The following is a 22266-nucleotide window of genomic DNA, read 5'->3' as shown; positions in this document are numbered from 1 at the left end:
TTCACAACAATTGTCAAATAGCCATACTTAAAGGACTATTATTGACTAACCTCTTTACTTAAAGGAGCACGCCCCAAAAAAGCAAAAAACACAACATTTTACTCAAATTAAACAAACGTACGATGATCGTCAACCTGATCCAATAACAACGTTAATCCAAATAAAACTCAACACTTACAATTAGGGTTCATCCGGTCGTAGCTGATTCAAACAAAATTCTAATTAAAGATATAATGAATTGCGAAGTTTGTCAACTGAAAGAACTGGTAACTTACTTCTTCTATGCATACACTTAATTAAACAGATTCATCACAATTTAGCATTCGATTTGCTTGTGTTTTCAGGATGTGGAGTACTTTGAGATACGCGAAGTGCTTCGATGTAAGTTATTGCGTTGATTAGATCTTCTAGTTTCACCTAATTTGTTCATATTTCATTAGGCGTCAATTGTAATTGTATGTTACGTTTCAAGTACGACTGGGAAATGGCTCGGTTTGGCCCGAATCCCGATCCGATCCAAAACTAGGGATGGCAGTAAAACCCCAAACCCGACGTAATTGGGACGGGTTTGGGATTAGTTTTGAAATTTTTCGTGGGTTTGGGATTTGTAATATACCCAATGATCCGATAACATTGACCCATTTACCCGATTATAGACTTGATGTACCCGAAGTAACTTTTTCTATATTCATATTTATATACTCTAAATATTTTAAATATATTATTTGTTGAAACTTGGTTATGACAATTATTTGAGACATTTTATTTTTATGGTAATCATTATTTGTAATCGATTATTTATATTTTGTCAAAAGTCGACTGGGTTTTGGGCCCAGTATACCCAACGGGTATTTTGACAAAACCTGATTGGAAACCCAAGGGGTTTGGGACGGGCTTTCATAATCGGGTATGGGCTTGGGAATACCTAAACCCGGCCCAAACCCGACCCATTGCCATCCCTACCTGAAACCTGTCTCGGCCTGAAACCCAATACGAACCGACCCGTTTCAATCCGAAACCTGTTTTATGGCATAACCCGTCTCGTGTGAATACTTGTGCGGCCTGAAACCCATTCTGATCCGAAACCTGTGAAGTTTCTTTAAGACACTAACCCACATCGATCTACTTCTTTAAAGTTGTCGACCCGCTTTGATCCAAAAATGACAAGATGAAATTGCAACCGACCAATGCTGACCGTTAGAGTTAAAAGCAACCCAAACTGACCCATTTGGAAGGCTTTGGGTCAAGATGACCCCCTCTAGTTTAAAGTTCATTTATATGTTGTGGTGAGGCCAGGGTTGTTAATGACCCTGACTGAACCAAACAAAGCTTTGTTCATGTTTGTTCGTTAAGCTGTTATTGGATAAAAGATCGGTTCACGAACAAAACTTCTTGTCCATGTTTGTTCATTAAGAAAATGAACACAAATAATGTTTTATTTGGTTTGGGTAACCGAGAATGGTTAGTGTCAATGGTTCGGTCCGGCTACCTTGTTTGTGTTGGTGTTTTAATCAATATTCGTATTCATATGTTAATTTTACATATGTTTTAAACAAACTTCCCGTCAAACATTTTGCCGAACGTTAGGTTCGTTTAGATTCCCTAGTTTTTCCAATTTGACCTTTTTTTTGCGCCCTAGACGTCTTAAGACCTCTATTCCTACGGGGTAGAGGTTAGGCTGTCTACATATTACCCTCCGCACACCCTACCATGGCTTTGCTATTGGTGGATATGCTGAGTACGAAGATGATGATGATGATGATGATGAGACGTCTTAAGACTTCATTATTTATATGTTTCAATTGACTTTATTGAAGTTGGATCCGTAATAATATGTGCTTGAGCAATCCTGTTTTTTAATTTAGTGAACTGTTGATGTTTATTGACCAATATGATGCCCTAGTTGATTGATAGTTTAAACTGCATATTATACTGCATACTCGGTTTTAAAAGTCAACAGCTCCTATACCTTTGGGAAAAATTGGTCAAAAACAGGATTTTCTTGATAAAAAAGTTGATATGTAAAACAGATGTAGTCAGTCGTATTACCAAAATGTTTTGCAGGCATCCTGCACACGATTTTCTTTCACAGAGCTTTAGGTCTGGTGCGGCCCAAAGACGTTGATCTTACTCTCTTTGAAATTACATATGTAAGTATTGTCTAAACCATTGAACTATACACATCATATTACCTTATAAGTTATAGCTATAATCATTAGATGAATATATTATATTGTTACACACATGGTTTACTGTCAAATTCTAGGTGCAATGTGGTGATGCGGAGCTTGAAAAGAAAGTAGACGAAAAGATTGATCAGTTCATCGATAGGGTCGAGAAACACCCAAACAAGAAAAACCAGGTTTTACTTTTAGATAGGGGTGTGCTAGAAACCGAAAAAACTGAAAAAACCGAACTGAAACAAAAAACCGACGGTTTGGGTTTATGTTTTTTGTAAGAACCGAACCGAATTTCTAGATTTTTATTTTTTTTATTTATAAGAATTTAATAATGTATAACTCAAATATTTTTGGCCAAATATATAATAGTCACTTATTTAATAATTAACAAAATTATTTATACCTAATTTCATTATTTTCCGCCTAACTTTTTTCTCGGCCTAAAATTTTCAAGCTCAAATGACAAAAACGAAACCGAACTGAAACCAATACGAAAACTGAAAAACCGAAACCGAACGGTTTCAAAAATCCAAAAACCGAAGTTTCGGATTTTGGTTTGGTTTTAGCCCAAAACCGCACCGAATCGCACCGTGCACCCCCCTACTTTTAGATATAAACTTAAATGTTAATGTTATTTTTTTATTTACGATAATGTTGATGTTAATGTTAATAATGATGCAGATATGTTTATCTTTCTTTGAAGTAAAGAACAAACAAGCAACATGGTTCACTCACAAAGTCGAACACTTATACTGGGAACAATGGTATATAAACTTAAACGTCGCTCACCATCCGAAACCACATTCTGGCAAATCACATCATTCTAAATTAGTTTTAGACCCTGGAGGTATAATGATTACTTATCAGCTCCGGCTCTGAATTTGTATATTTATAATTTTATATCAATTTGTTACAGAAAGTGCGTCTGATGAGAGAAATGCCAGGCGGGCAACACTCGAGTCCTCTCTGCACGAAGTTTTATTTCAAATAATTAAATTCGTTAACGAGAAAAAAGATCACATCCCTCCGATACCAAATAAGGAAGGCGTCTCATTTCCCTATGAAATTACCATCTCAAGGTGAGTTTTCCTTTAACGGGTTTTCATGGTTTGACCAGTAATGTTAGTTTTCGTTTGACCAATAATATTGACTGCTGCGTTACGTTTAGTTCATCAGATTCAGCGTTCGGGATGGACATGTTTAAGAGGATGCTTCAAACCGGGCATCCGACGATGCTCAGCTGAAATTTGTAACCTATGGAACAAACTTCTGGCACGTTAATTCTGTAGAAAAAACAGTTGTTTAAATGATGTTTTGGCGGTAATTGACTTTATAACACTTGTTCATATGTACATATTGGTTACGATTAGTTTCTCGTATTAACTTTTGAGTTCATGTTAGTTTGCACCGTTGAATATGGACTGAGATTCGAGTCGATTACTGTTTTTGCTTTTTTATATTCTCATCACTTTGGACCAGAGGTGCACAAACCGGTATTTTCAGGAACCGCTTCCGGGTATGATTAACTAAGCAATTCATGCGGAGAATATCGGATATCGATCAAGGACCGATACCTAAGATATCTGCTGTAATGCAGTAATGGTGAGATGTCAGTGGGATATTGGTAATTTTTGTATCTTGTAAAATTCATTTATGTATAGCAATTTAACACCAATAATTTAGTATACTCTCCTACCATTAGCAAATTAACCTTTTGCAACTTGCAAAACACAAAATCGTAGCAAGTAGGAACTGATTAAGATTTAAAACACTAAAAGTTGATAATTAAGATTTAGAGCACTGATATCGGGAATATCGGTGATATATTGGTCCAGTGGCGGTCAGTATTGCCGATATCGGAGATCCGGAGATGGAGAATCAGAGAATGGTTTATGCGTTGTCTGCTTGATGTTGAATTGGAATTATGGGTGTTATGTTCAATAGTTTGGTATAAAAATTTAGGGATAACTATTTAGGGTATATAAGATATTATATTATTATATATACTTGTATTTATAAAAAAATCTAACCAGGTACTAATGGGTACTTAACAGGTAAACGGTATTTTACATGTTTAGACACAAAAATTAACTGGTCGATTCGTGTCTACCTGTTTAGTACACGAAACCTGTTAACGACATACCCGATACCTGTTAAAGTCGTGTAAGTTCGTGTCGTGTATTCGTGTATCGTCTCTAAATTGCCAGCCTTAATCGGTTAAATATAGTCCAATATCGTTAATATTATCACTACCGATATTCCGACTGATATTTTACCAAGAGACCGATAACAGATATACCATCGATGATATATCGGTGATATTGACTGCATAGAAATTGGTCAACAAAAGTCAAAACCGAGTCGGGTAGGAACCAGTTTTGGGTATTTGACCAGGTTTCCGGGTTCTTTTCGGGTTGGATCGGTCCGAGTTTTGACCGGGTAAAGATGGAACGGTTTCAGCAGGCCCGGGTCGGGTCCGGTATGGGGAGAAACCCAAAGTCGTACCTACAGGTTGGGTACGGGTAGGAACCGTATATTTGTCAAAAAGAGATCAGGTCAAATGGTCAATCAATGGCATCACACTAGTATTCATATAACAAAAAGCATGTGCATGAAGTTTGAATTATAAGACAAAACAAACCATAACACGTATATTTGTCATCCTGGGCCGTTTTAGTTTACCTTTATTTGTATAAAACCGGCCATTTAACATTCATTGGAATTAAAACATTTCCAAAATGTCCACTTGACTATCATTTGAATGTCCAGCTCAAATCTAGTCGACCTATCTACTTAATAATCCTCATCCAACTAGATTTTTCAACACAAGCCAATTTTCAGGACGCCTAGATTTTTCAAAGAATACCGTCGAACGGATAGGATTTTTTAGGGTCTCAACGGTATTTTTTAGGCGTTCCAGTGAGGTTCTTTATGTCTTTTGGTTTTTTTTGGCTCCCGAAGAGATTTTTTTAGGCTATTGAATAGATTTTTTTTTGTCTTCCGACAAATTTATATCGTCCCCGACAAGATTTATCTCTTCGCAGGGGGTTTTTTTGGCTTCCACTGAGACCTTTTTTGACCTCGGCGAAGATTTTTTGGCTTCCATCTAATATTTTTACATATGTTGTAATTTTATTGGTTGAAAATCTAGTAAGTTGAATAAGTACGAGGTTTAGTGGATTATGGGCATTTTAGAAAATTCAAGCCCGGCCGAAGGGGAGGATGAGGAGGGCGACGGACCCGGGCCCACTCTTCCGAGAGGTCCATAATTATTAAAAAAATAAAATTTAAATTTTATATATAATTTTATTTTAACACAATAGTCTAAAATCGACTATTTAGTTGAATGGAAAATGTTTCAGACTATAGTAACAAAGGTCATGGATTCAATTCTCACAATTAGTGTTCTTTTTATAGGAAAAAAACTTTTATTTGAGTTCTTTTATTTGTTTGTTTTGGGCTTTTGAAAGGTAGCATTGTTGATAAAATTGTCAAATTATCTATTACATAGTTTAGAACGCGATTTTAGAGACCTGTGTTCTTACTCGTTCCAACTTCCAGGCCCCAAAATTTTAAGAGATTCTCAAAGACAGCCTTAGAAAAAGCTAGTCAAATAAACATTTTGTGTACCTAGACTAGACTGATAAAATAAACATTTTTGATTTTGTTCATTTTTTCTAAGTTTATGAAAAGTCAGCGTAGTTCATTCATTTGTGAAAGCAGTAAAGCTGTAATTAATTTATTAATTATTATTAAATCCAAGTCGTCCTAATTATTTTGCACATGGGACTAGCTCTCTATAAACAGCACACCTTAGACTTTTCATTTTCCATGGTCCATTGATGATTTGATGGTTATTTATGTGAAAGGTTGCTTGACACTATATACTATATATATAAATATAATGTCAACATTTTATAATAAGTACATAACCATAGGATATATTTTTTCTTCTTAAATCTTAACCACATGCCAACGGCCTCCACCGGTTCAAAGAAGCACTTGGTGCGAGTCCATGGGCTATGCCACGGAGCTTGGTGTTGGTACAAGGTTATGACCTACCTAAGGTCCACCGGACACCAGGTGTCAGCAGTGGACCTTGGTGGTTCTGGGGTGCACCCAAGTTGGCTTGATGAAATAGCCACTTTCGATGATTTCATACCACCATTGCTTCAGTTTCTTGAGTCGTTACCAGCTAATGAAAGAGTTGTGTTGGTGGGCCATAGCTTTGGCGGACTTGCTATTTCTCTTGCCATGGAGAAGTTTCCCCACGTTGTCTCGGTGGCGGTTTTTATCTCCGCTTATATGCCAAATTGTATGGACCCGCCAGCCCTACAGATGACACAAGTACATGCTGGAGTCTCGTGCACCTGTTTTTCTTTCTTTTCCTTTCCTTTCCTTTTACGTATTTATCTGAAAAGTAAATTTTTGTTTTGTTTTCCTTGTTTTGAAGTATTTCAAGACTTTGAAGCCAGAAACGTATATCGATTGTCGGTTCATTTTCAGAAATGGATCGCTGGAGTCCGCAGAACTTGGTGAAAATTACATGGCCACCATGATGTATCCGAATTGTCCCCCGGAGGTCAGTTCCATTCTTCATCTGATATCTGAAATTTGGCGTTTAATGCAAATGTGACAATAGATGAATTGAATGAGGTAGTTTAAAGGGACCACATGTAAATTGGTTGCATACATGCATCAAATTCATCAATTACTAAAGTCTAAAACTCATAATATTAAGTTTATATTAGAATAATATAATTAGTTAAAAAAGATTATAATATTACAGATAATATTATGAAATTTGAAAAAAAAAAATATTAAGAGAAGTATATGTAGGAGATTTAAAATTGAAATTTTCCTATATGAATCTATAGATTTCAAGTATTTCATATTATTATGGTTATTGTTATCCTTATGGTTATGACTATTGTTATCATTTATGTTATTGTTATTGCTATGTTAAGTATATAGTTGAGGATATTATGATTGATGTTATCATTCACGTCATTGGTCCCTAGCTACCTGGTGAACAGCCTGACGGAATGTGATAGTGACATCTTGTAATTAATCTTATTGGCTAAGCAAATGCCATGTCAGTTGTCGAGTTTAATTGTGTCGGGTTCGGGTTCGGGTTTGGGTTTGGGTTTGGGTTTTGCTCGTAAATTGGGGTTATATCTCTTCTGTATATATCATGGCCATATATGTGCGTGAAATTATTTTGAAGTAACAATAAAGAGATAACACACTTTTAGAGTGTTCACATCATTCTCTATTTACTAAAATATATAGCTTTTCTATATTTTGCATCTTCGTCTAGTTCTTTATCTCCAACTCTATCCGCATAATTTAGAATTTAATGAATTCTATTACTCTTATAGAGATGTAATATTCAATATTCATAACCTCTATAAATATTTGTGACCGTATAAGAAAAAAAATAATAAAATAAATGTTTGTGAGAGATAAAAATAAAGATAAAGAATCTGATGTGCTGCGTTAAATAAATTTACAAATAAATTTAGTGATATGCGATATTTAGTTAAAAACAAATAGGGATGTGTTCAAAAGAAAGAAAGAAAGGTTTGCTCATGTACGTCGATGCTAAGAAAATATTTAGTTGTTTCGAGTTATCTGAGGACTCACTACTCGTGAATATCAAAACCATCCACACTAGACCTATGTCCCTATGTGACAAGTGGTGAATGGTGTCAAATTGTTCCTTTTAGTCTAAACTCTAAAACTGTAACCATGCATGTTGGTCACTTTGATTAACCATTAAAAGGTGTACTAACGTTTTGGTGTACTTAGGACCTTGTATTGGCGAAGATGTTGATGCGACCGAGTAACTTCTTCTTGGAGGACATGAGCAAGGAGGGTCTTCTAACCCGAGAAAAATATGGATCGATTAGTAGGGTTTACGTGGTGTGCGAAGATGACCGTGTTATGGATGAAGAATTTCAGAGATTTATCATAAAAGATAGCCCCCCTAAGGAAGTGAAGTCTTTTCCGGGAGCCGGTCATAAGATTATGATGTCGAAATCGAAAGATCTATCTCTTTATTTGCAGGAAATAGTTGCTCAATACCCTTGATTCTCTTGATAGTTATTATATATATATATATATTATATATATGAATGACTGTGTTTCATAAGTGTTATATTATACATATACATATATAAGGATTCATTCTTTGGTTATTATGTAATCGTCTTCTGTATAACACTTAGCAAGAGGTACAAGTAGTCTTCAAGTACATTTTATGGTTCTAGCAGTTGTCAACAGATATATACTAGGAGTTAATGTAACGTATATCTTTTTTATTAGACTCGTCTTATACCTATCCATTTTGATCCAATTTTAGTCCCCATTGTTGAAAAACAAATTCGACATTGTTGTCCCGATTCATCAAGATTACAAATTCAATCTTTCGATTATTTACATGGAAACGCATGCTCCAATTCACACATACATCTATAAACAATCAACTATAGATTACACGATAAGTTGATAACCACAAAGATTGAAACATTAACTGAGATCCATAATACAAAAAGTTAACGGTAGCACAAGTTGATCGATCATTTATTAAAGATTTAGATCACGAAGTTCTCTTAGATTCATCGGAGACACATATTTTGGGTCACCTTGGAGCAATTGCTTGGAGATGAGCAAATTCGCAGCTTCACTAGGGTGGTAAGGATCCCAAAACACATGTTTATCTCTATCCTCACACAAAGTCGAGGTTGGACCACATGGAATGATCCCTGCATATTGACCTCCATTCCCGCAACAAGCTTTGCTCGCGGTTGTAAACCCTGAAATGTCCAAAATTCCAATTCAACATACAATGCGGGTGAAAGAATAGAACAGAATAGGAAAATATCACATAATAGTAACAAAGTTTTAAAAGTGTTACAATCAGGGTTAATTTATTTGTTGAAAACTATGATAGTAATTTGCAATGGAATAAAAAACAGTCGTAATGTCATATAATAGTAACCAAGTTTCAAAAGTGTAAATTAAACCAACTAAATAAATGATAAGAAAAACATTAATAAATAATTAAATATCCAATATTCTAAAGATAACAATAAGTAATAGATATAAGTGTAATTGTTTCCCACCATATTTGTCATAGTTAACGATGAGTTCCAGCACTAAATCGTAAACATTAGCATGAACAAATGTAGCCCCGGGGAGATTATCATTCAGTTCCGCAACCAAATTCTTTAGTTTAGCATTGTATTGAATTGCAAGTTGATTAGGCAATGCAACACACTCGTTTTCGTTCAACTGATTAATCGTCCTTTGATAAGGTATGCAACCGATTGGCCCAACGTTTCCCACGATGAATTTTCGAGCATCCAGTTGATAAAGTCTCTGAAATCATTAGTAATTTACACTTTAATTAGTTCAATAGAGTTTGTAAATATAAGTTGTAACATGAGGCTCAGGGCCAGCCCCTGGGCCAGCCAAACTAAAGCAATGACTTTATATTATATTTAATTAAGGCCTTCAAATTAAATAAAAAAACATTAAATATAGATATAGTTTAATGATAGAGTAAACTCATCATTATATATTGTTTTGATGGTAAATTTGTGTGCCTCTTAGCTGTATGTCATGAGTTTGGTTCCAGTTCTAAGCAATTATTGTTTCTTTTTTTTATCTACAGTTGTTATGAAAATGCCACAAAAATCTTATTTTGATATAGGCCTTCAAAATTGTTGAGACAGCCCTGATGAAACTTACAGTTAGTTGGGATCGAAGGTGACTAATGAGATCATCAACAAACCCGTCGGGAGTCTGTGTAACTCGAGCTCCAATCGAGAGAACAGGAAGTAAATAATTGTTGAGGAAATCGTTAGAGCCGATACTGATTGAGAAGATGGATTTCTTCATGACGTGTTCCCTTCCTTTTGATGCGCCGAGGAGTTTATCGATTTGTTTTCGTGTTATGTTGAAGTAATCTACTTGGATGTCCATTGATAATCTGTTAACCTATTAAAAGGTTTTTGATAACATTGTTAGTAACTATTTATTTAATGGTTTTAGAACCATTTTTTTATTAGTAGGTGGCAAGCAAACTCCATAGAGTGTTTCACCAAACATAGCATGGATGTCTGGTATAATTTTCAATAAACTCTATGCATTTCGTTTGCCACTTGAACTTGTCGAGTTCGCTTGCCAGCCAAACGAACTTGTGTGCATGGGCATCAAACTGCCTAGAAGTAGAATATACTAAGTTCCAAAAAAAAATTAATTAATTAACTAAATTATGAACCATCTATTAATCGAAAAAAATCCGAACAACTTACGAAAATTCTTCCGGTGGCATTCATAATTCCTCCACCGCCGGAGGCATAATTCACACCATGTAATATAGCGTCTCCGGTTGAATTTGGGTCCAGAAACGGTACCGCGTAATATTGTTGCCCTAGTTCCTCCCCTATAATCATAAAACAAAACATAACATAACATAATATTAACATTAACAAATCTTATATATTGATTTAGGCTCGTACCGATGATGTCTCCGATAGTTCTACCATTAGTATATCGCCCCGTAGGATTTCCTCCAGACTGTTTAAAATCAATGCCATTAGGTTTAATGTTAGCTTTAGATAATGTAGGCAAAAAGTTATTATTTCCGGCATCAACCAACGAATCGCCAAAGATATAAGAGGCCCCCAACGCTCCGCCTCCATCACCACCATCAGCGGCAGCAGCCACTGCGGTTAAAGCAATAAAAAGAAGTAAAGCTCCTGCCATATTGAAGGTGTAATATTATTGAAAGTGGAGTGAAGGGAAGTGACAAATGAAGGGTTTATATTTGTGGGATTATAATGTAGCAAAAATGCATGCATGTGTGTTTGGTAAGACCTGATGAGGTGGTTGATCCAATATATATAGGAATTATCAATGTCTTTACCTGTCTTTGACTTATAGGAATACCAGGTTTTAGAACATCATTATAGATGTGACTATGGTTGTGTTGGTACATGGATACATATAATTTTGTTTTCATAGAATCTATTTCTAACATTATTTTCTAGTCATATTTTTAAAAAACTTGTATAAACATAGCATTTTATTAAAGTATAAAATTATACTTTCAAATAGGTATATGAGAGGTTTAACTTTTAAGTGAATGGGCGAGATCGAGCTTATAAGAGGTCGGGCTTGGCTTGAATAGGCTAATTATTTACACCTCTAAAATGATTAATTAATTTGTTTGAGATAAAATAACAGTATAATATAGAAGTAAATAACTTGATAAAAAATAAATATATACTTTTTATAAAATAAATAAATTGGTTTATAATTAATATTTAAAACAGTATATGTAAAACAATAGTGATAAAAAGAATAAAAGAAGAAAAGAAAAATAAAAGAAGGTTCATTTTTTAAATAGTCTATGGGAAGTATTAAAAATAAATAATTAAATAGCCAACCAAAAAAAAAGAAGGTTATTTCTCCCCACCCAAAACGAAAGCAAAGCTTATAAATAACTGTCAACGTCCAACATCAAAAGTGCTTTTTCTTCTTTGGTGTAACCGATTTTTTGACCATTTTTTGTAATTAGCATGAATAATTTACATTTTTATATATTTTATAGAAGTACATTAAAAATGAACTAAAATAGTAAGTAAGTTTAACCATTGTTTAATTTTAATTTAGCCAATAGTTTTTTGTCGTGATTTCTTAAAATGAACTAGAATGCCAATTGTGTAGAATCAACTACATGATGCGTCCATTCATTTTTCTTTTATTTAGATTTTCAGATAATCAAATCCAAAACGAGTAAAAAGCAATATTGAAAGTCGCAATTGAAAATGTTAAAAAACGTTTTTTAAATATGAAAACGCGTATGAAACAATTATTATACATAATAACTTTTTTTAATTTAAAATGTTTTAATATTGTACTTAATGTTGGCAATTCTCTTTTGTTACAATAGTGATATTACATTCTATTTATCCGACCTGACCCGACTCGTCCAGGCTCGAAAACTTTGACGCTGTGGAAAATTCAAGCATCGAAAAATCTCGAACCCATAGGAAAAAGTTCCTAGCTCCGCCACCGAATTTTGATATAGTGTTGCATATTCTATCTTATGTACCTATGTCATATAAATTTAGAGATGCTCATAAGGATTCAAGTGTCAGCTAGGAAAAAAAAATTCCTTATGCCCAAACAGATTATATAAACTAGTTTCTTTTAAGCGTCCATTAACATTATATTATAACATAAACATAACAAAATCATAGCATTGGTTTCAAAGTTTTAATGTTTCGTATAGAGGGGCTAATATGTTTTTTGGCTTTATATTTTATATATATAATTAGTGCCTCCGAAAAAATGTGGCTCGCCCTTGCCTGGGACAGACCCGGTATAAATTTATACAATTGTGAAGTCATATGAGCTATTGTAAATAATTAACACCCATTACAAGCTAAGCATATGCAACCTTATTGCAAGCTAATGATTAAAACTTCAAAAGAAAAGATTAGTATTAGTACTTGTTTAGTGTTATGCCTTTACTTTATAAACCTAGATTATAGTATATATTAAAAGTAGTTCCTTCCTCTACAATTAAAAGAAAAGGTTTAAAACATCCAAACACTAAAAAGATATCTAGAACTTCACTATCTTCTTTTTGTTGGCAAAAGGCTACAAGCTCAAAACTTTTTTTTTCAAACAACTTTCTTGTATTTAGGCTACCGCACTCTTCAAATTTGAAAAGCCCTGATGCCTCATTCAGGCCAGACTATGTTGTCTTAATCAGGCACACGATGACTTCAAAGTTTGGTTTGAACGTTCCCCCGACAAGTGGAAATTTAACATAATGAATTGAATATACCTTTTTTTAAATAAAATAAGTAATTATTGAGAAACAAAAACAAACATACAAAACAAAATGCATCACTTGCTTTCATTTGTCATTATGAGACTTGATTATAGATTGAAGTCATTAAACTCCTAAAATATCACAAGTTTTATTTCATAATATTTTAAAATTTTAAACAGAAATATATGAAATCGACTAATTAAACCAATGTTTTGAGGTCTAACCAGCTAGACCGAGACCCGGTAAGCGCATTAGATGCTTTCATCTGAACCACGAACCTAATCGATGGTTTGATCGAATCTAGAAATAGAAAAATAATAACTCAATTTTGTTGATAAAGTAGTAACATATACTTGTTTTTAAAGTTCTTTATATGTTTGTTTTATTTGTTTATATTGATCGGGCGAGTAAACCAGTAAGACGACCAGTTTGATAACCGTTTATGTCATAAAACAATAACTTAAGCAACTAATATATGCTTTTCACACATTCATCATGTGAATATCTAGCATGTATATTCATTCTTTTCTTCTTTACAAAGCAAAGCTCCTATGAGAGTATATTATTCCATAACTTCCTTGATTACTTTTGCTTTATATAATCCAAAAGTCTTTAATAAAACCCTTTGTTTAGAAGAATTTAAAGTATTGAACATTTGAACACAACAAGCAAGAACACACAAAACCTTTTTCTTCATCTTCTTTCATTTCTAAATCATCTTTTGTTTCAATCTTTACCAAAGATTATGCGGATCACACTTCGTTACGCTTGTTTAATCTGTCGCAAGAAAACCAAAAGAAAACAGGGGTCCAATGAATCGACAGACGAGACCAAAACAAACCCAAAGTTGCAAGAACTTAAGCTCAAAGCCGCTCTTCAACAAGCATCCGAATTCGGGTCTCTAGCGGAACCACAAAATATTGACATGGAAAACAATGGCGAAAACAATGGCTTACAAAGATCAAGATCATTAGCAAGACTTGAAGCACAAAAGGAGTTCCTAAAGGCAACTTCTTTATTTGCGGATATGATATTCAAAACCGAAGACTCTATCGATGATCTTGATCATGCTTTCCGCAAGTTCTTAACTATGTATCCGAATTACAAATCATCTGAAAAGATTGATGAGTTGAGAGTTAACGAGTACGCTCATTTGGCGGATAATGATTCCAAGGTTTGTCTTGATTATTGCGGTTTCGGGTTGTTTTCGTTTTTTCAAGTTGTTAGTTATTGCGAATCATGTTCGTTTACTTTATCCGAAATAACATCAAATTTGAGCAATTATGCGCTATTTAATGGAATAGAACAAGGTACCGCGGAACATGATATTAAAACTAGGATCATGGATTACTTAAACATACCCGAAAATGAGTATGGGCTCGTGTTAACCGCTAGTCGTGGTTCTGCTTTCAAACTTCTAGCTGAATCATACCCGTTTAATAACAATAAGAGCTTATTAACCATGTTTGATCATGAAAGTCAGTCGGTTAACTGGATGGCTCAAAGAGCCAAACAGAAAGGTGCAAAGGTTCATTCGGCTTGGTTCAAGTGGCCGACATTGAAGCCGTGTTCGACCCATTTAAGGAAACGGATACTAAACAAGAAAAGACGGAAAGATTCATCGAAAGGGCTGTTTGTGTTTCCGGTTCAGTCACGAGTGACCGGGGCTAAATACTCGTATCAATGGATGTCGTGCGCGCAACAGAATAATTGGCATGTGTTGCTTGATGCGGGTGCATTGGGCCCGTTAGATATGGATTCACTCGGGTTATCCTTGTTTCGACCCGATTTTATTATCACATCGTTTTATAGAGTTTTCGGGTATGACCCGACTGGATTCGGGTGCCTTCTTATTAAGAAATCCATGATTAAAACACTACAGAAAGACTCGGGCCGTACTACTTCGGGTATAGTGAAGATAAATCCAGTGTTTTCTTCACATTTGAGTTATTCCGGGACCTGGAATGATGAAGGTCCGGGAATAAATGAAGTAGCACCGGAAGAAGCCGGTACTGGAAACCAGTTACCGGCTTTTTCCGGTGTACTCACTCCTTCACTAGTGAAGGATGTATACGAAAGCGACACCGAATATAATGGTGACTCTAATTTTGACGAAACCGGAATCTTTTCGTTAATGAAAAGCCCGATATTAACCGACGAAGAATCACCCGAAGATTCAATGTGGATCGATTTAGGACCTAGTCCGTTAGGATCGGAATCGATGAACTTCAAGTCGCCTTTACCGCCACCTTTCTGGTTCACGCGCAAGCAGAATAATATCGAAAAACTCGATTTGCAGCCTCAAGAAAGTGAAAGCTACATTATAAGAAAAGCTGATGTACACAGTCCAGAAATACAAGAAGAGTATATAGCCGAAAGCTCGGTTATACGAAGAGAAACCGAGGGTGATTTTATGTTACTCGGAAGAAGAACCGCGTTCAATTTTGACGAATATATCAGCGAGGAAGAATCAGAAAGAAAAGAACCCGAGATAACATGCAGGCATCTTGATCATGTAAGCATGTTGGGGCTCGGTAAAACCACAATCCGGCTTCGGTTCTTGATTAATTGGCTGGTGACTTCATTGCTTCAGTTGAGACTTCCTGGCTGCAATGCAGAAGATACGGTTCCGCTTGTTCATATTTACGGGCCGAAAATAAAGTACGAAAGGGGTGCGGCTGTCGCGTTTAATATCCAAGACGGAAATACAGGTGTTATTAGTCCTGAAGTTGTTCAAAAGATGGCTGAAGCAAATGGGATTGCGGTTGCTGTTGCTATTATTAGTAATGTGAAGATTATACAGAGCACAAAGCAGAATCGTGGGGCGATGGAAGTTGCAGATACTGCGGTTTGCAGACCTATGGATAACAAGAACCGTGATCTTGAAGGGTTTGTGAGAGCTGAAGTGGTCACTGCTTCACTTGGGTTTTTGACAAACTTTGAGGATGTTTATAAGTTATGGGCTTTTGTTGCCAAATTCCTTAATCCGTCTTTCGTTCGACAGTATGGACTTTCAACTCTCATCGAAGGCGAAGAAGAGTGAAGCCGAGAAGATGATATCCTACCTGAGTTTGACCTCGCTGGAAAACCAGTCAACTTTCTCCCGATCTATTCTCTCGGGTGAGCACTCGGCCTACAGGTAGTGTAAGTTTTGAGGTGTGCATAGGTTGGTTTGGGTCGGTTTTGAGTTCAAACCGGTTTTTGGGTATTGCTTGAGCCTAAAACCAAACTTCGTGTATTGAGTTTTCGAAAATGTTTCGTTTCCATGATGGGTTGTTGGGTCAAAAAAATGGTCAAAAATAATGAATTTAAACCTAAATTTCTGTTAATTAATGATTAATTTATTATCACACATTCAATGATAAAATTATGGAGCTACACCATTTATTATGGTTGGATAGGTTTTTTTCCGTTTTTACGGGTCGGTTCAGAAAATTTTTTGGGGCTACACCATTTTTTACGGGTTTGGTTTGATTTGATTTATCGGGTATGATTTGGTTCTTACAGGTACCGAACAGTACTATACCAAAAAATATCAATACCAAAAACGAGTGAAATAATAAACCGCATACCGTACCGATTTTATCGATTCGGAACTGGTACAATTAAAATATCGAAATCTGCCAAACAGAATGGTACCAATAACGAACATATGAAAAACAGATGCCGGTACCAATTGAGTTCGGTTAGGTTTATATTGGGAATGCATACACGCAAAACCAAACCAAAAACTAAGGTTTTGAGAAAACCTAAAACCAGACGGACAGTTTTGGGTTGGGTTGGGTTCGGTTATTTAGTTTGGTTGTATCGGTTAATTTAGTAACTTTCGAGGCTATTTCAGTTTCGGATGAGCAATTTACGTTTGATTTTATCTTGAAAACAGAGGATGCACCGAGTCACCAATTGCAGAGAAGCGCAGGAAACGTGTAACAGATAAGAAGATTTTACTTGCTAGTCAGATAAACAAATACAGAACATACATACATTTGTATCACCTAAAGTTTCATTCACTATGAAATCATATAATACAACTCACAGTCTTTCTGTTCGCATGATGAGCCTTTTATGTACGATGCCGTCTTCCTGCTTTCGTTTGATGATCACTAAGAGTCAGAAGCTGAATCCGAGCTATAAATCGTGTACTCATTGAAGTTAAAGTTTGGTTTCTCATCATCCCACTCGAGTATCTCCTTTGCATATTTAAGTGTTTCATCCACACTGTTTGGGTCCAACCCCTTAACCACCGAAACATACAGCTTCCGATCGGTTAGTGATGCGTAAAGCTTTTTAAACTTCACAGCAACATAATGTGAAGCCATTTGGCCCATTGAAGGACTGTGATTAATATTGTTGCTGCTAATGTTTTTATTCTGGCTGTTTCGGCTCACTACCGGATGGAAATCACTGAACCAATCACAGCGTGTTAGTGGGACCCGCTCGAGCTGTTCCTCAAAGACATCAAATTTGTTGAGTATTAAAAGAAACTCCATCTGCTCATAAGTCGGGTGTGTCACGATACTTGTGAAAAACTTCTTGTTTAGCAGCATTTTGTTGACTGAATTCCTGTTTGCATCAACCGCATACTGATCAAAATCGCTTAAGGATATACAGAAGATGACAACACGAACTTCTTCAAACATATCGAGCCATTTGCAGTTTTCACCAAAGCCTCGTGCTTGCACTCTTATTAGTTGAAACCTGATGAAAATTATAAAGATTGTTATAATATGTTTTATGAGTGAATTGCGGTTTTCGTCCCTGTGATTTGTCCAAATCTGCAGTTTTAGTCCAATAGTTTCAAATTTGCAATTTTCGCCCCTGTGGTTTCATTTCACTTGCAGTTAGACCCGAATTCACTAATCCTGTTAAGTCTGGTAGTTAAACACATCCGCATGCCCTTCACATGAGGGGCAGTTTTGTCCTTTTTTTTCCCAAAATACACACCAGCCCCTCACAAGAGGGGGCTTGCGAATTAGGACTAGGGTTTATTTGGGGAGAAAAATGACAATACTGCCCCTCACGTGAAGGAACATGCTGATGGATTTAACGACCAGACTTAACAGGGAAATGATATTTTTAACATTAAACAGGGACGAAAATCGCAAATTTGAAACTATTGGACAAAAACCGCAGATTTGGACAAACCACAGGGACGAAAACCGCCGTTTACTCATATTTTATTTTTAAGAAGAAAATGATAAAGATTATGATTTATTGAACAAACCTTGGAGAATTATGTTGTTCACTTGTGTCATTGCTTTCGTCTGGTGATAACGGGAACGAGAAATCGACACTTGAAAGCCCGTTTGATGAAGTAACATGTTCGGCATACAAGATATTAACATCAGAAGGTGTATAGTCGGTGCTCAATATGTTTGCAGAATGAAGATTCACACGCAGATTAGTTAATAATAAGTTATTGTAAATCGGTTTGTTTATTTTGTGAAAATGAAAGCATATTCATTACTTGTTCTAGAAAGTAACTGGAAACACTGGGGAATGTTTCTAATTCATCCCGTCTCTTGTATGTGGCTTGCATTGCCGGATGATTCCATAGTTCTTCAACTACTGGTGCGTATTCGCGTGTGGCAGCTAGAAATATGTCTTCCAAATTACCAGCCACCATGGTTTTTAGAAGCCAATCGGAAAATGTTTTTAGTCTCGGTGGGATGGAATATACAATTTTATCATTTTCTGAAGCTTCGTTTCCTATTAATAATCATAAATACTTTCAAGATATGTTGAATATAAATATCTATAAAGTATATGATCAAAATCATTACCGCTAGCATTCAATGCTTCATCTTCGAAGCGTTCACGCCCTTCTAGAAGAATCCCGAGGTAGCTATAGAAGTTGCTCTGGATTATGAATTTGATACTCTCACGTTCTTCATCAGTGAACGGGATCTCTTTATACAGGATTTTCGCCTAATAATAACATTTCATCAGGTAAATATGCAATCATATATTATAATCAAATAAAACTAATAAATTACCTGCTTGAAAATGGTACTTGTACCAGATCCAGAACACCCGATTAAAAGAAGTTTGCGTGGGGCAATTTGGTCAAAATAATCTGGCACCGATTGACCAAGTGTGTTACTTAATTGCTCTCCAGTTGGATAAACTTGCTTAGACGGAACAGGAAGTGATAATACAGCACAAACCAGCTTCTTTCCAGCCTGAAAACCAATTATATTTTGAAATATGTTAAATAATATTAAAAACACGAAAAAAAATATAATAAAAATCTAAACTAGACTCACTTTTCCCCATATATAACCTCTGGTGTTCTTCTGTCCTTCCTGATACGAACCATCATCGTTCACCCAAAAGTGCGGGTTACCCGCACACTGGACTCCAGAAAGCTGCAAAATTTGACACGATTAGTATTTTAACATATTCTGTAAAATTATAAATCATATCTTCTCATTTCAAAAAAGACAAACCTGTAGCATCCTTAGCTCGACTTTTGTTATCCCACGACCGTTTATAAAAACACCCGTGTTTCCATTACTAGCATTGGGCATAATCGGAGCCCCAACGTTTAAATGTGGACTAATAATCTTTGAAGGCTTCTCACCCTCCTATTAAAAAATAAACAACATAATAATAACCTAAATTAGTTAATTTACATCTAAACATGATTAATAAACTATGTATAAGTTTTTTAAAGATTAAAACTTTACCTTTCCCCAAAGACCGGATACTTTTGTCATACCAATAATTCCCAGGTTTTAGCTTCTTCGAAGGGTTCGGGCAGCTTTGCAGTATCGCCAGCTCATCATGACTAAGCGGTTTTCCATTTACACAAACATACTCAGGTGGCAACTGATTGACAGAACACAGTTTCTCAGCCTTCATCACTTGCCTAACTTCTAAGTTATTAAGAAGTCGTTTCAGCATTCGGGAACATTTTCCCAAATTACCCCTCTTTGACTCGTCAATCGAATACCCTATACAAGTAGCACACTTTCTCCCTTCTGGCATCAACCCCATTGCTCTAAGCACACAGTTGACACAATACTTAGCATTACAAACTATACACACTTCCTTCTCGGTAAACCTATTTCCTTTATTACATCGGTAGCACACCCCTTTTTTAGTTTTCACCCCGTGCTCTTTCTTAACCCGAGCAGCCTCGGGTTGACCTTGATTAATATTAGTATTAACAACAACATCAATATCAATATCAATATCATCAACGAAACTCCCGGTTTCAGACTCGATATCACTGAAACCAATCAACCGATTCTTCATCGAACCACAACCAGGCTCATCCTTACAATCATCGGTTTTAAGAGACGACACGCGTGAAGACGGATACTCAAAGCTCAAACTCAAACCCGACCCGTTCGACACCCAATCCTGCTGATTCAAATCTAGACTCTCCTTACACGCCCTAAACGCAACCGAATTCCCCGAAAACTCCCTAGACTTATCGAAACTATCCGAAAACCCTAACGTACCCGAACTCTCACCCCTACCCCCTAACCCGATCCCATCCCTACTATTAACCATATCCGAAAACTCACCCGAGCTCTGCTCCTCAAACCCCGGGGACACCGTGGTTTCAGTTTCCGCTCCCGTACCTAACCCTAGGTCTTTCAAACCATCACCATCACCATTACCATCACCATTACCATTACCAACACAACTTTTATCAGCATTAAACGAAATAACCGAATTCTGCGAAACAATAACATCCTTATGACCTAATTTGGATACAACAATCGGTTGTACTACAGGCATAGATGACAGTTTACCACTATTACGCGAAACCGGAACAACAGCAGCAACGGGAATCTTACTAATATCAATCGGCACGGCTCGCGGAAGCGAGCGGTGCGAGATCGGAGGACCGTCGTATTCCACCGCAAACGTGTACGGTAGTCCTGTATTCGAATCCATTGTTGTACCATCAGCAGCTGCTGGCATGATTATTAATATTATTATCAGACTAGGGTTTATTAGTAAGAGCACACGAGCACGAGCTCGGTGAGGTTAACAGAATTTGTTGTGGTTTGTTATATGTATGTAATTTGTAACTAACTAAGGTTTGAGTAATGATAATAATATGAATAATAATAATAATAATAAGGATTTGATCATATTATTTTTATTATTGTGGATTTGGTTTCACACTACTTTCATGGGTGTAGAGGAAATTGGGAAAGTGGTGAACTGGCGATGGGAATAGTAAGCATGAAGAGTGAGAAGAGAAGCGAAAAGATGAGTAGTGTGACATTGACATAGAGACAAGAGGATTTTTGTCTTTTTTCTATGGCCATTGGAATCGAAGCTAACTATTTGCTTTTTGTTTTTGCTTTTTTTAAAATTGTAGTAGTATTTTCTATGGGAAATTTAAATATCTTTTGTTTGGTCGGTGGCTAAATTCATTACATTAAGATACACTCTTTTTTTAATCTAGGAAAAACCTTCATCTTAGGTTAATATCCCTGAACACTCGTTTGAAGGCACGGAAGTGCGGTGAGATAAATCTTGTTCAGTTCAAGGATCCAACAAGTGAAATTCTCCTACTCGCATAGTCTCTCATCATCACCTTGGTGCCTCTGAAACTAAATGTTGTGAGCAGGAATCGAACATAGGTCACATAAAACATCGAGTCTCCTTTACCACTCAACCACTAACTTATTGGTAAATTTAAATATGCTTTATCAAAAAGGTGTGGTGTCAATTCAAACTTTTGGAAATATTAAGTTACTAAGCGAAACCTAAATTAACTAACATTGTAAGATTGAAGCGCAATTAGTCTAATGGTATCAAAGATATCGTATAAGAGCATTCTCATCCAACCCCTTATTTTGTGTGATGGGTGTTTTTATAATTTAGAGAGTGATTCAGGGTGTTGTGTGTGACATCTGACCCGATCCGACCCGACCCAGGTACCCGTTTCTCTGACCCGATCTCTTTCTTTTATGATTTAGTATTTATTTATACTTATACTTTATTTTTAATAATAATATATATATATTTTCCTTCCCGCCTCTTTCTCTCTCTTTCTTTCCGCCGTCCCGTCCCTCTCCTTCTCTCTTTCCGCCTTCTTTTCCCTCTTGTCGCCGTCCCGCCCTTACGCCTTGATTCCCTCTTTTTCTTCTAACTCTTTGCTTGTCCCTTGTTCCTTCCCGCCTAAGGTTGTCTGCGCAGCTCCACGCGCCAGACCCCTTACAAGGAATCCTGCGTGAAGACCACCTGTACAGCGAGTCGCGA

General features: G+C 36.1%; 4 protein-coding genes and 1 pseudogene across 6 annotated transcripts; 3 read left to right on the top strand and 2 right to left on the bottom strand.

Moving 5' to 3' along the window:
• The first annotated feature begins 201 nt into the window (after positions 1-201).
• On the top strand, positions 202-3487 carry LOC143628787 (autophagy-related protein 101-like). Of its 2 annotated transcripts, none has more exons than XM_077098274.1 (7): positions 202-266; positions 345-381; positions 2065-2150; positions 2267-2362; positions 2862-3027; positions 3097-3259; positions 3357-3487. In XM_077098274.1, exons 1-7 carry the CDS (start codon positions 234-236, stop codon positions 3382-3384), a joined length of 609 nt encoding a protein of 202 aa, XP_076954389.1. In that variant the 5' UTR covers positions 202-233; the 3' UTR covers positions 3385-3487. The 2 variants fall into 2 exon arrangements, with proteins under 2 accessions (XP_076954389.1, XP_076954388.1); XM_077098273.1 differs by having other exon boundaries at positions 3349-3487.
• Positions 3488-6149: 2662 nt separating this feature from the next.
• Positions 6150-8273, top strand: LOC143628826 (methylesterase 10-like). Its single transcript, XM_077098310.1, has 3 exons — positions 6150-6527; positions 6634-6762; positions 7992-8273. The coding sequence occupies exons 1-3, from the start codon at positions 6150-6152 to the stop codon at positions 8271-8273; spliced, it is 789 nt and encodes a 262-aa protein (XP_076954425.1).
• Positions 8274-8567: 294 nt separating this feature from the next.
• On the bottom strand, positions 8568-10966 carry LOC143628786 (GDSL esterase/lipase At2g23540-like). The gene is made up of 5 exons (XM_077098272.1): positions 10709-10966; positions 10502-10632; positions 9936-10184; positions 9308-9563; positions 8568-8998 (listed from the first exon to the last, which is right to left on the bottom strand). The coding sequence occupies exons 1-5, from the start codon at positions 10953-10955 to the stop codon at positions 8769-8771; spliced, it is 1113 nt and encodes a 370-aa protein (XP_076954387.1). The 5' UTR covers positions 10956-10966; the 3' UTR covers positions 8568-8768.
• Positions 10967-13778: 2812 nt separating this feature from the next.
• LOC143628785 (uncharacterized) lies at positions 13779-16181 on the top strand. Its single transcript, XM_077098271.1, has one exon. It carries the CDS (start codon positions 13781-13783, stop codon positions 16076-16078), a length of 2298 nt encoding a protein of 765 aa, XP_076954386.1. The 5' UTR covers positions 13779-13780; the 3' UTR covers positions 16079-16181.
• A 775-nt stretch (positions 16182-16956) lies between these two features.
• LOC143628709 (extra-large guanine nucleotide-binding protein 1-like) lies at positions 16957-20973 on the bottom strand (annotated as a pseudogene). The gene is made up of 9 exons (XR_013152807.1): positions 20661-20973; positions 19725-20627; positions 19485-19622; positions 19302-19403; positions 19032-19217; positions 18819-18963; positions 18502-18744; positions 18260-18416; positions 16957-17733 (listed from the first exon to the last, which is right to left on the bottom strand). The product of XR_013152807.1 is annotated as an extra-large guanine nucleotide-binding protein 1-like (transcript).
• Positions 20974-22266: the final 1293 nt, after the last annotated feature.

This window comes from Bidens hawaiensis, unplaced genomic scaffold (genome assembly GCF_021521415.1).
Source record: "Bidens hawaiensis isolate Kalapana, Puna unplaced genomic scaffold, B.hawaiensis_p1.1 tig00005061_1, whole genome shotgun sequence".
Taxonomy (NCBI): Eukaryota; Viridiplantae; Streptophyta; class Magnoliopsida; order Asterales; family Asteraceae; genus Bidens; species Bidens hawaiensis.
This window is presented reverse-complemented; position numbering and strand designations above follow the sequence as displayed.

Coding starts and splice junctions, on each gene's coding strand:
- LOC143628787 (XM_077098273.1), top strand. CDS start 234: ATGAATTGCGAAGTTTGTCAACTGAAAGAACTG. Junction 2,151..2,266: donor CTCTCTTTGAAATTACATAT/GTAAGTATTGTC, acceptor GTCAAATTCTAG/GTGCAATGTGGTGATGCGGA. Junction 3,260..3,348: donor TATGAAATTACCATCTCAAG/GTGAGTTTTCCT, acceptor CGTTACGTTTAG/TTCATCAGATTCAGCGTTCG.
- LOC143628826 (XM_077098310.1), top strand. CDS start 6,150: ATGCCAACGGCCTCCACCGGTTCAAAGAAGCACTTGGTGCGAGTCCAT. Junction 6,528..6,633: donor CAGCCCTACAGATGACACAA/GTACATGCTGGA, acceptor CTTGTTTTGAAG/TATTTCAAGACTTTGAAGCC. Junction 6,763..7,991: donor ATCCGAATTGTCCCCCGGAG/GTCAGTTCCATT, acceptor TGGTGTACTTAG/GACCTTGTATTGGCGAAGAT.
- LOC143628786 (XM_077098272.1), bottom strand. CDS start 10,955: ATGGCAGGAGCTTTACTTCTTTTTATTGCTTTAACCGCAGTGGCTGCT. Junction 10,185..10,501: donor ATGCCACCGGAAGAATTTTC/GTAAGTTGTTCG, acceptor ACCTTTTAATAG/GTTAACAGATTATCAATGGA. Junction 9,564..9,935: donor ACCTTCGATCCCAACTAACT/GTAAGTTTCATC, acceptor TAATGATTTCAG/AGACTTTATCAACTGGATGC.
- LOC143628785 (XM_077098271.1), top strand. CDS start 13,781: ATGCGGATCACACTTCGTTACGCTTGTTTAATCTGTCGCAAGAAAACC.